At 40.3% G+C, this 13,463-nt stretch overlaps 1 protein-coding gene across 1 annotated transcript; it reads left to right on the forward strand.

Moving 5' to 3' along the window:
• The first annotated feature begins 3,062 nt into the window (after positions 1 to 3,062).
• LOC132149605 (interferon-induced very large GTPase 1-like) lies at positions 3,063 to 8,403 on the forward strand. Its single transcript, XM_059558987.1, has 2 exons — positions 3,063 to 3,137; positions 3,407 to 8,403. Exons 1-2 carry the CDS (start codon positions 3,096 to 3,098, stop codon positions 8,189 to 8,191), a joined length of 4,827 nt encoding a protein of 1,608 aa, XP_059414970.1. The 5' UTR covers positions 3,063 to 3,095; the 3' UTR covers positions 8,192 to 8,403.
• Positions 8,404 to 13,463: the final 5,060 nt, after the last annotated feature.

Genomic DNA, 13,463 nt, shown 5'->3' on the forward strand with positions numbered 1-13,463 from the left:
TTAAAGAGCTGGCTGTCTGGTGCAGTCTCAACAACCTGGAGCTTAACACGCTCAAAACAGTGGAGATGATCGTGGACTTCAGGAGAAACCCCCCTGCACTCCCCCCACTCACCATCATGAACAGCACTGTGACTGCAGTGGAGTCATTCAGGTTCCTGGGCACCACTATCTCTCAGGACCTGAAGTGGGACATTCACATTGACTCCATTGTGAAAAAGGCCCAGCAGAGGTTGTACTTCCTTCGCCAGCTGAGGAAGTTTAACCTGCCACAGGATCTGCTGAAACAGTTCTACTCCACCATCATCGAATCCATCCTCTGCACTTCAGTAACTGTCTGGTTCAGCTCAGCTTCTAAATCGGACCTCAGAAGACTACAGAGGGTAGTCCGGACTGCTGAGCGAATTATCGGTACAACCCTCCCATCTATTCAAGAACTGTACTTATCCAGAGTGAGCAAAAGGGCTGTTAAAATCACTCTGGACCCCTCACATCCAGCACACTCCCTCTTTGAACTGTTGCCATCTGGTCGACGCTACAGAGCACTGAGCACCAGAACGACCAGACACAGTTTCTTCCCTCAGGCAATCCATCTTATGAACAGCTGATAATAACTGTGGGACACACTACACTATTTATTTTATATACACTACACTTTTTATCCAACACACATACTTAGCGTACACGTAAATCTTTTGCACATAATATACATGTACATACATGGAACACACTACACTACTTATATTTATATTATATATATACACATACACTTATTTATCCAACACACTTACTTAGCGTACAGTTAACATTTTTCCACATAATATACATGTACATACATAAATGCTAATTTTAATATACCTGCCATACATTGTTAATTTGTATATTGGCAATCCTTACCCACCTATTTGTATTTTTTTATTCCTTATTGTGTTTTTTGTTCTGTCGCTGTTATGTTGCACTGCGGAGCTCTGTCACGAAAACAAATTCCTCGTATGTGTGAACATACCTGGCAATAAAGCTCATTCTGATTCTGTTTCTGATTACTGCCATTACACATAATGGGGAACATACAGTATGTCATTAAAATGACTTTAAATAAAAAATGGCTATTTAATGAGTTTCTGTTTTTATAATATAACTATGCCTATGATATAGGACTTAGCCTATCACACAAACAAGTCTGTGTGTATATATATATATGTATATATATATATATATATATATATATATATATATATATATATATATATATATATATATATATATATATATATATATATATCTGCAAGATCGCAAATATATAGTAAACAACCACTTATAGAATTCCGTTTTGCTATATCAGAAAGAAAATAGAACAAACAGCAGAACCGCTGTGTCTCTGAACAAGTGTTTTGCTCCTCAGCGTTACACGGACCAGTAAATGATTCAAAGTAGTCGTTTGCAAAGTTAAATGAATCAGCTGGCGGTTGTAGTTTCATATTTAAATAAAGGTAGCTTATTTTATATTTTTTATATTTCTACATTAAAATGTTATATTTAAACTTAACATTTATGCACAATCCATCTATGAATTTTGTTGATAGTGATTTAATTTGATTGTTAATAGCCAGCATGTCTTTTTATTCGATTGAATTTATTGATTAAATAAGAACCCGACATAAGAGGACACAGATATGACAATAAATTTATAAAACTAATAAGCCACCATTGTTTTTTTTGTTTTTTTTGCTCAATCTTATTTCAGTGTTTTGATCTCTGAACTGAGAGAACACACCCTGTTTATTATATTATAATGAATATTTAATATTACATTTAAACTTTGACTATAGCCTAGACATGTTGCATATTAATTGTACTGTTTATAAACCTCAAAGAATGTTTGTGCATTTTGTGTAACTCCATAATGATGTTCTATTTAAGGGCATTTGTAGTGTAGGTATAGAGCCCAAACCTATCCTCAAGCCCAATCACAATATTTAATATAGCCTATTATATATATATATATATATATATATATATATATATATATATATATATATATATATATATAGTATGATCTGTTAAAACAATATTACGAAGTAATGTTTAATTTATTGCATTATATACAGTGGCAGCTTGTGGGTTTTAAAATAGAGGAGGCACACTAATTGTATTGGTCTGGGACACCTGCCGATTATTATTATTATCTGCTCAACCACTTTAAAATGGCTTTTTTGGTTGTTTTTAGTCAAAAACGTAAAGAAAACGACACACATACAACAAGATAATATAATTCCACTTACCCATCCTATCAGTTGTTGCAAACTTCCATTTCTTCTTAAAAGTCTGTTAAAAGAGAGCTGCCTGTTTTGCTATTTAATTAAGCCAACTGCTGTAGTCAACATCAGCTTAGGCGTGTTCTCCCTTTATTTTTAAATTGTATTTATACAGTTTGAATGACAGCTTGGTAAATCTGTTGGCAATCAAATTTTCAATATTGCCTCCCTTACAAGGTTTCTTTCCTCAAAACTCCTCAGCGCTGAAAGTGAACACTTGATGTTGAATGGGAATTTATTTTTTTACCAACGGAGGCACGAGAGCTAATCTCTCCCCCGGCTTCCCCCTCCCCTTCTCTATCACCTAGCTAGTGTTTATAATTACATCAGCAGATTTGGCACATTCGAGATAGAAAAGCGGCGCTTTCAAGTTATGGTATTACAAGTTTGAAATGTCAAACAAAAAATACACATTCTGAGACAAGAACTGAAATAAATTGTGAATTGTATTAACATTAAATCATCCTCTTCCCATTTTCACCTCAAAATTATGGGGAAGCAGTGCCTCCCCCAACGAGCCGCCACTGATTAAATATATTTATTTATTTATTGCAGGGGTCTGAATGTGGTGAAAAAAAATGTTTCTTTATCAATATTTTCTATGTATAGAAGATATTATAACCTTCTGAAGTAAGAATCAATTATTATGATATTATAAACAAACATGCAAATTGTTCATATATACCTAGACCCCCCCCCCCATGTTAAAAAGATTACCATAGTGGTTACATTATTTCAAATTATATCTGTTTTCTTTCTTATTAAGGTGATAAACCCACAATAATGGAGGACAAATGGACATCAGAGACTGTAGAAAATCAGAAGGTGAGTGCCTTGATTTGACTAGTTGGTCATTTTATTAGCAAAACCTACCATCCTCAAGTGTAAAACATTGAGATTGTATATTTTGCTCATTATGGTGACAATGTTTATTATGATTCAGTAGCCTTTGATACTCATTGTTCCTAAATTAATTTGTTACTTTAGGCAGCATTCGAACAAAATGTAACATGTCAGACTACAATGATCATATTTTTATTTAAAACCAAAGTAAATGACCTTAGTAAATGTAATGTTCTCTATCAATTTAATAGGGAAAAAACAAAGATTTGGGAACAACAGGAGTCCATCCAGATGAACAGCTACAACAGTATAAGACCAAAAAACAGAGTAATCTATTTAAAAGACTTCATCTTGAAGACAGGCACCACAATAATCTGAGAGCTGAAGATGTTCTTCTGATAACTGAGCATTCATTACAGTCTCGTGAGTCTTGTGCTGAGGAAGAGCTGATTCAGACTTACATTCAGAAACTACTGATGATGGACTACAGAGCAAGATATATTCATGCTAAAGTGATCAATGAACGACATCAAATAAAACAAGAAGACAATGATTCATCTGAGAGTGATATATTTGATGATTTTTTTGAAAACAAAAGCTTGTATCATGAAGGAACAAGTCAATCTGACCTCATTCACCCGATGGATGTTCAGATGGCAGTGTTTCATTGTGCTGATGGTTTTCTGAAGCAGCTGATGGTCACTAAACTGTCCCAGTGTCAGTATGCTCTGCCTCTGCTTGTTCCTGATCCATTCACACAACAGATTGAGTTTCCTCTCTGGACATTCAGACAAATCAACAAGAGCTGGAAGATGACCAACACCAACAATGAAATCATCAGTCAAACACAGTCCATCTACAAGGCAGAAACTCCAATGGTGTTTTTCTTCAGGTTTGGCTCGGTGTCTTCATCCAAGTCTCAGCTGATGAACCGTCTGATCAATGAGAAACACAACACGTTCTTCCACAGGAACTGTCCGGGCAGCAGCAAAAACAGAGTCCTGATGGATGGAGTGGTGGAGATCACCTGGTTCTGCTCTCCTGGAAGAGAAACAGATAAATTCACTGAGTGTGTAGCGTTCTGTAATCTACACGGTGACGCAGGAGACCACGAGAAACAGCTACAGATCCTCACTGAAATGAGCTCAGTCAATGTTGTTGTTCTACCACGACTGGACAGGAATGACAAACATGCAGCAAATATACAAAACCTGTACAAAGACAGAAAGCCTCTCATTTGTCTTTTTACTGAGGATGAATCTGCTATAACTGAGCCGAAGAAAGGGAAAATCAAGATCGGTCTGAAAGACAGAAATCAGTCAGATGTATCTGGAGAAATCAGAAGAGCTATAAATGATTGTCTCTCAGAATCATCTCACACTTTCAGACTTAAAGATGTGTCCAAACACTCAGACATCAGAGTAGATGAGGAAGATGATGATGACTGCAGGAGAGGAAGAGAAGCAGCACTGCAGATGATGAGTTTACTGGAGAAGAAAGATCTGACAAAAGTCAAAAAGTTATTTCTGCCTCATCAGGGGAACCTCTGGCATCAGTGGAGTCAGAAGAACAAAGAACTACATCGACCTCGAGGAGATGAGATAGAAAAGGAAATATGTGAAAAACAAGAAAAAATGAAGAACATCCGTAAACAGCAACATGGAACTGAAATAAGTCAGTATATGAAGCTCTTTATTAAAGAAATGATCTCAAATGCTGTATGTGAAAAGTTGTTTTTTCTTAAATGGCTCAGAATTCTCCTGGATGAACATACATCAGCTGATCTTTCTGCTTTACATCACAAGTATGATGAAAAGTGGTCAACAGTCTTGAAACTGAAAGAGAACAATGATAAACCTGAACAACTCAAAGCTGAACAAACTGAACTTGAGAGAATATCTGAGGAACTTCAAGCTGCATCCTTTGGTTTGGAGCACGTCATGAGGGAGATCGGTCAGATCTATGAATCATGTTCATCTGTGAAGAAGAACAAGAAAGACCTGCAGGTTCACTTCTCTTCTCTCCCGAGTATTGCAGCTGAGATGATGATCTCTGGATCTCCACTGGAGCTGATGGATGGAGATGCTTGTCATGTTCCTGTGATCTGGGTCTCTGCTGTTCTAGATCAACTCGTCCAGAAACTGGGAGACCAGAGAGTCTTTGTGCTGTCAGTTTTAGGGATCCAGAGCTCTGGGAAATCCACCATGCTGAACTCCATGTTTGGACTTGAGTTTGCCGTCAGTGCTGGCAGATGCACCAGAGGAGCTTTCATGCAGCTGATCAGAGTATCAGATGAGATGAAACCACAGATGAACTCTGACTATATTCTGGTTGTTGATACTGAAGGTCTTCGAGCTCTAGAACTGGCTGGAAGATCAACAAGACATCATGACAATGAACTGGCCACATTTGTTGTTGGTCTGGGAAATCTCACTTTGATCAACATCTTTGGAGAAAACCCATCTGAGATGCAGGAGATTCTTCAGATTGTTGTTCAGGCCTTCATGAGGATGAAGAAGGTAAATCTGTCTCCCTGCTGTGTGTTTGTGCATCAGAACGTCTCAGACGTGACAGCTGGAGAGAAAAACATGGAGGGAAGGAGACGACTGCTGGAAAAACTGGATGAGATGACTAAACTTGCTGCTAAAGATGAAGTCTGTAATGCAGAATGTTTCAGTGATGTCATTAGATTTGATGTTCAAAAAGATGTGAAATATTTCGTTCAGCTCTGGGAGGGAAGCCCACCCATGGCTCCACCAAACCCAAACTACTGTGAGAATATTCAAGAACTGAAGAAAACTATTATGTTTCATGCCTCAAACTCACATGGAATAATGCTGAAAGACTTAAAAGACCGTATTAAAGATCTCTGGGAGGCTTTACTGAATGAACGATTCGTCTTCAGTTTCAGAAATTCTCTGGAGATTTCAGCTTACAGGAAACTGGAGACTGAATACAGCAAGTGGTCCTGGAGTCTTCGCAGAGCCATGATGGAAACTGAGAACAAACTATACAACAAAATAGAAAATGAAACAATTCATGAGGTTGATGAAACTGATCTTCAAAAAGAACTGAAAAAAACAAGTGAAGAAGTGAAAAAATCAATGACAGAGTTATTTGAGAAAGACAGAGATAAAGATATACTGATTCAGTGGAAAACATCATTTGAAATCAAAATCAAAGAGCTTCAGAAAAATATTGTGATAGAAACAAAGAAGAAATTAAATGAGGTTCGTCAGCAGCAAAGCTTGAAGAAAAAGATTGATGATCAGAGGACACATCATGAAAACACTCTCTTGGAAAAAAGCAGACAACTCGCCTTAAAACTCAAAGACAAAACAAATGATAAAGAAACACTGAAGAAAGAGTTTGATGTGTTTTGGGAGCAGAGTGTGAAGAAGATCATCAGAGACACTCCTGCAATCAGAGACATTGATATAATGAGAGATGTGAGAAATATCCTCAGTGACATCTATGAAAGTGCTCCTGTAGATCACTTGAGGAAGAGCAGGGATATTTTCACTGTGTCAAGTTATTCAGATTATGTTCAGTTAAAAACATCCACTGGATTTACAGAAGCTGTTAAACATTACATCAGGTTAACTAAAAAGATGTTTGGTAATATTCTGTCTCCAGAAGATGAAGCCCAAATCAGATCATTTGTTGCAGATGTTTCTCAGCAGACAGACAAAGATATTCAGTCATTTAACATCTCAAAATTCGGCTACAACAAAAGCTTCATTCAAAAAATCATAGATTACATCACGGCAAGAATAACACAACATGCAGAAGAACAAGTGAAATATGTGTTCAAGAATGAATTCTTCATGGATTTGGTTCTGTCCATCTGTCAGAGAGCAAACAAGAAGATCACTGACCAACATAAACTGTTCACAGAAGCCAATGATCCTGTGATATATATTGAGAAGAAGAGAGGAGAGTACTATAGTATCTTCAAGAAATACTGTCATGGAGCAACATCAGCTGTTATTTTTGGAGAGATCATCTGTCAGAAACTGAAAGAGCCCATTGAGCAGAGCATCTACAAGAAGACTGCCAGAGATCTGATGGATGAAATTAAATCAAACTGTCCATCACTGAATGGAAACAGATCAAATCTGGACAAACACATCCTGAAGACACTGGCAGAAGAGGAGAATTTTGACAAATACATGAACTACATTCATAATCCCAGAAATCACTTCACGAGTTTCATCAGAGATGAAGTCAATCGGTACATCACTGATAAGTTCAGTCTCAGTGTTTTACCCAAGATGAAGCAGAACATCATACTCCTGCAGCAGAAGATCATGAAAGCAGCTCATGAATCTACTGAACATGTTCAAGTGAAGAGTGGAGATGTTAGTTTGTGGTTGAAGAGTTTCACACAGCAGCTCTCAGATGAGCTGATCTTCTCTGAGAAAGACCTCAGTGGAGTCAAACATGATGATGTTGAGGATTTCAACCTCCTAGAAAAGGTGATAAGAGATAAACTTTCTGATATAATGTCTGACATCAGCAGGAGATTCAAGACAGAGACATTTCCAGTAAAGCTAGACTATAAGTTCAGACCAGATGAGATTCTGATTGATCACCTCTGTCGGTGCTGTTGGGTTCAGTGTCCGTTCTGTGGAGCCATCTGCACAAACACCATTGAAAACCATGAAAACAAAAAAGATAAAAAAGATCACGCTACTCCTTCCCATCGTAATATTGGACTGAATGGGTGGTATTACAGAGGAACAACAAACTTGGCTATTAACATCTGTACATCATCTGTAGCAAGTAATGTGGATTTTTATCCTGGTGGCTCAGATAAGTCAGTCCCCTGGAAAAATTACAGAAGCGCAGGAGGAGTTTATGCAGACTGGAGCATCACCCCTGATCTCTCTGAAGTGCCCTACTGGAAGTGGTTTGTGTGCAGATTCCAGAAAGATCTGGAAAAGCATTATGAAAAAACATTCCAGGGTCATGGCAAAATTCCGGATCCATGGAGAAAGTACACAAAACAAGATGCAATTCTGAGTTTAGGTTAGTGCTTTATTAATAATATAAACTAATGGAAGAGATAAGGCATAACCCCCCTTTTAGACTACTTATTCACAGAACAATATCTAAAATAAAAGCATGCAGTTTCCCTCTACAGAACATTATAAAAATACTCTAAAGCTGCATCTGAAATCGGTCACCTGTTCACACATTTATTATTTTCTATATGAGGAATGGAACTTAGTGTACTGTAGAAATGATTCAGACAGTGCAGATAGGTTGTAGGATACGCTCTGATGGGTTGTATTTCAGGAATTTGGACAAACGACCTATACGAGCGTATTGGTTGGAGGACAGGTTGGTGTGTGTGTTGCAGCCTCAAGAGAGCAATCCTGCATTTGTTTTATTTTCCTAATTTTATGATTTTAATTATAATATAATAATCATTAATTTTATAATTTCAATAACACTTTATTTAAAAGAACAATTCTCACTATTAACTAATTGCTTATTAGCATGCATATTACTATCACACTGGCTCTTTATTCTTATTAAGCACATATTAATGTCTTATTCTGCATGACCGTATTTTAGACTCCTTTAATCCACCGCATATCTAAATTTAATAACTACTTTACTAATTATTAATAAGCAGAAAATTAGGAGTTTGTTCAGGGAAAACCCTGTTAATAGTGAATGTGTTCCCTATTCTAAAGTGTTTCCATAATTTAATTTATATTCATTTATTATTTGACCATGTACTCATTTTTATTATATTTGTATGTCTTTTATTACATATTATTTCCCTCGCTCTTGCCATTCTTGTCCTTGTTTAACTGTATGATTGTGGAGCTACAGTAGGTATATTTGTCTTCATGAGTTAGAGATAAGAGAATGTCGGCATTTTAAGGTCATGGGTTGATGTTGTGAAACAATAATTTTACATTGTTTTTGCTTTGATATCATAATGTTTTTTGGATGTGTGCTGGTCAGACAAAATTCAGACGAGGTTGAGAAGAAGTTTGGATGAAGTGGATAAGGTCCGACTGAGCACTGAAAGAGTCACAGCTAATATTATTCAATAAAACCCGCTCATTATTATTATCAATTTGTCTCCTATTTTCTGATCTTTCCCAGCTTCCTCTGTTTGCTTCTTGGGCTGAAAGAAGACTGTTAATACAGTTCTGTGTATCAGACAAAATAAAGTGCTTTTAGGTTTTGGGTATCAAAACTCTGCTCATTGGTTTTGGGTGATAAAACTGTCAAAACAAACATTTTCTGTCAGAAATATTTGTATGACACATTTGTCATATGTTCTGTACTGACTTCCTGTTTTAATACTTCAAAGCATTGAGTAAAACTGTGCTTATCAATCCACTTCACAGGGATTTTTCACAGAGATGCAATTAAAATCTTATTTTAGAAAGATTTAACTTATGCATGTTTAATACCACTATATAAAACACACAAACTGTGTTTAACCTCTTAAGCACAAGTGCTATTTTGGGGATTTCCGCCTGGATTTTTCCTAACTAAATTCAAAAGCTTCCCAAACCTCATGCAGAGGTCAACACACAAAAGTTTGGTATCGTTTTACAGGAAACCCTTTGAAATTACATAAAACACTGTTGAAATTGATAAAAATGATTTTATATGTTGTCTGTGATATGTCCTCATTTTGACTAACGTTATTGATGTAATCTGCCTGAATGTGTGCTAATGTGTTTCTTGCTTGATACTGTATATTGTCTGTTCTTTTATGTTGTATTATTTTTATGTTGTTGTCTTCCTGCCTCGAGACTACAGGTGAAAATTAGCATTTATGCTATAACCTGGCTCATTTACAGTCTGTACAGAAATGTTAGATTGTTCATTAATGTGCACTGTCCCGAACAAATAAATAAATAAATAAATGTGTTATAATAAATAGGAAAAGAAAAGGCGGCTTTTTTTATAAACTGAAGTTTGAAATTGTATATGTCACGGCAGGGATCCAATGAGGCATGAAGATAGAACCAATTGCGAGTAAGTCTTTTATTAAGGGCAATCCAAAAGGGTAAACAGTCCAGGCAGAGGTCGATACCAAACCAAACATAAACAAACAAGGACACAAGGCAAGAGCACGACAAGATGACGGACATGAATTAACAACGACTCCGTGACACATACTAAGACAGACCGGGTTATATACAAAAGGAGAGACAAATGCTAATGGGAAACTGACAGGGTGTGATGATAGGTAATTAGTGACAGCTGGGTGCAATAATTAAGCAGGGACGTGAGGAATGTGATTAATGAAGTGAAAGACACCGTGGGAAAAGAGGACATCTAGTGAACACCCAGGGAACACAACCCAGACACTGTGACAGTTCTGGAGTATCCGCGGTGACTAGCCCTGACTCTGGAGGATCAGCGGTGACTAGCCCTGACTCTGGAGGATCAGCGGTGACTAGCCCTGACTCTGGAGGATCAGCGGTGACCAGCCCTGACTCTGGAGGATCAGCGGTGACCAGCCCTGACTCTGGAGGATCAGCGGTGACCAGCCCTGACTCTGGAGGATCAGCGGTGACCAGCCCTGACTCTGGAAGGTCCACGAACACCTGACTCGACTCTGGGGAGTTCACCGGAACCTGACTCGACTCTGGGGAGTTCACCGGAACCTGACTCGACTCTGAGGAGTTCACCGGAACCTGACTCGACTCTGGGGAGTTCACCTGACTCGACTCTGGGGAGTTCACCGGAACCTGACTCGACTCCGGGGAGTTCACCGGAACCTGACTCGACTCCGGGGAGTTCACCGGAACCTGACTCGACTTCGGGGAGTTCACCGGAACCTGACTCGACTTCGGGGAGTTCACTGGCACCTGACTCGACTCTGGAGAGTTCACTGGCACCTGACTCGACTCTGGAGAGTTCACTGGCACCTGACTCGACTCTGGAGAGTTCACTGGCACCTGACTCGACTCTGGAGAGTTCACTGGCACCTGACTCGACTCCGGAGAGTTCACTGGCACCTGACTCGACTCTGGAGGGTCAACTGGAACCTGACTTGACTCTGGAGGGTCAGCTGTGACTCTCATCCTGTGCAGCGGCGCTGGGCAAGCAGCCATCTTGGGCCATGACTCTGGACAGGCGGCCATCTTGTACTGTGGTGCTGGGCTGGTGGCCATCTTGGGTTGTGGCGCTGGACTGGCAGTCATCTTGTACTGTGGCGCTGGACCGGTGGCCAATTTGGGCATTGGCGCTGGGTTAGCAGCCATCTTGTGCTGTGGTGCTGGACTGGTGGCCATCTTGGGTTGTGGCGCTGGACTGGCAGTCATCTTGTACTGTGGCGCTGGACCGGTGGCCAATTTGGGCATTGGCGCTGGGTTAGCGGCCATCTTGTGCTGTGGTGCTGGACTGACGGCCATCTTGTGCTGTGGTGCTAGGCTGACGGCCATCCTGGGCTGTGGCGCTGAACCGGTGGCCAATTTGGGCATTGGTGTTGGGCTGGCGGCCATCTTGGGCTGTGGCGCTGGAACGGTGGCCAATTTGGGCGTTGGCGCTGGGTTAACGGCCATCTTGTGCTGTGGCACTTGGCTGGTAGCCATCCTGGGCAGTGGTGCTGGACTGGCGGCCATCTTGGGTCGTGGCGCTTGGCTGGTTGCCATCCTGGGCAGTGGTGCTGGGCTGACGACCACCCCGCCGGAAGAGACAGGAGTGGCTGGGGCATCCCACCGAAGCCGATGCTGTAGGTAGCGCACGAATTCCCAGAATTCCAGTGTCTCTAACTGCGCCATCTCCTCCTGAGACACTGGATCATCCAGCCCGCCATTGAAATAGTCTTTGAGGGCCACATCGTTGTAGCCCATGCCCTCGGCCAGGGACCAGAACACCTGAGCCAGGGCGCCCACTTCATTTCCCTCTTGGCGGAGGGCGGTCAACCTAAGATACTTGGCTCGCCGCTCCGCCATCTTGGCTGGGGAACGGAAAAACGACATACCGCTGGTTCCTAGAATGACGGAGTCGTTCTGTCACAGCAGGGATCCAATGAGGCATGGAGATAGAACCAATTGCGAGTAAGTCTTTTATTAAGGGCAATCCAAAAGAATAGCAGTCCAGGCAGGGGTCGAAACCAAAACATCCATCCAAACATAAACAGAACCAGAACAAGAACAAGAACAAGAAGACAATGCACGGGCAAGACAGATTGACGGACATGAATTCACAACGACTCCGTGACACATACTAAGACAGACTGGGTTATATACACAAGGAGAGACAAATGCTAATGGGAAACTGACAGGGTGTGATGATAGGTAATTAGTGACAGCTGGGTGCAATAATTAAGCAGGGACATGAGGAATGTGATTAATGAAGTGAAAGACACCGTGGGAAAAGAGGACATCTAGTGGACACCCAGGGAACACAACCCAGACACTGTGACAGTATAGCTCAGGCCCTGAGAGTCACTGCCTCATGGGACCTATTTTATCTGTTTCCAGCACATGTCAGCTAATCGAGGAAAAAGGAAATTAGTTTCTATCATAATCTACTGTACACTGAACCGATAACCGTTTCTTTCGGATGCTTCTGATTTGAGAACCGTTGAGCTGATTCTTGTTCTCGAGTCAAGATCCGGTTGCATTGGTTTTCGGATCACCAGTACACTGAACTGTGAACCGTTTCCTTCGGACACGTCCGATTTGAGAACCGATGAGCTGATGATACTGCGCATGGGTCAGGGTATATTCTGGCAAACCGTTTACCAATGACGTTTCACAATTGGCAAAGCAGTCTGTGGTACACTCCACTACCAACACGCGATGGGTGACTCGCGAAGCACAATGATCCTTCCAGCACTATATCATAGAAAATACGAGGTTTGAGAAGTAGAAGGTGGGGCAACAGTTAAAACATTTCAAAGTTAAAGTTCATGCAAACAGATATTAATAGACAAGTTTCAGTCAAATGTTTATGGTTTATGCCTATAACAAAACCCAGTGTTAAAGCAGAGCACAAACAATTATATCTGGAACATTAGAATACTGCAGAGTATCCAATATGCGTCACTATGGTGTACTTTGCGCGTACACATCCTTTCACCCTCTCCACATGAACCCTGAGGTGAGCTATCTGCCGTGTTTCCTAAATTCCTCCACATCTTTTGCATCCAGCCGGCTGCGTGCTCTTGTGAATGCAGGTATTTTCACTTCTGCACAAGCGAGTCCACTGTCTCTGATGTCAAATCCACGATCTGCCAACACACATAACCAAGACTAAACCAGACCAAAGTGAGAACCCTGACATTAATAAAGTTAAGCTAATAAAGTTTGCGAA

The sequence above is a fragment of the Carassius carassius genome, chromosome 9 (assembly GCF_963082965.1).
Source record: "Carassius carassius chromosome 9, fCarCar2.1, whole genome shotgun sequence".
NCBI lineage: Eukaryota > Metazoa > Chordata > Actinopteri > Cypriniformes > Cyprinidae > Carassius > Carassius carassius.

Bases quoted from the DNA above. Each gene is read 5' to 3' on its own strand.
- LOC132149605 (XM_059558987.1), top strand. From the start codon at position 3,096: ATGGAGGACAAATGGACATCAGAGACTGTAGAAAATCAGAAG. The intron at 3,138-3,406 runs GTGAGTGCCTTG...TCAATTTAATAG, and splicing joins AGACTGTAGAAAATCAGAAG to GGAAAAAACAAAGATTTGGG.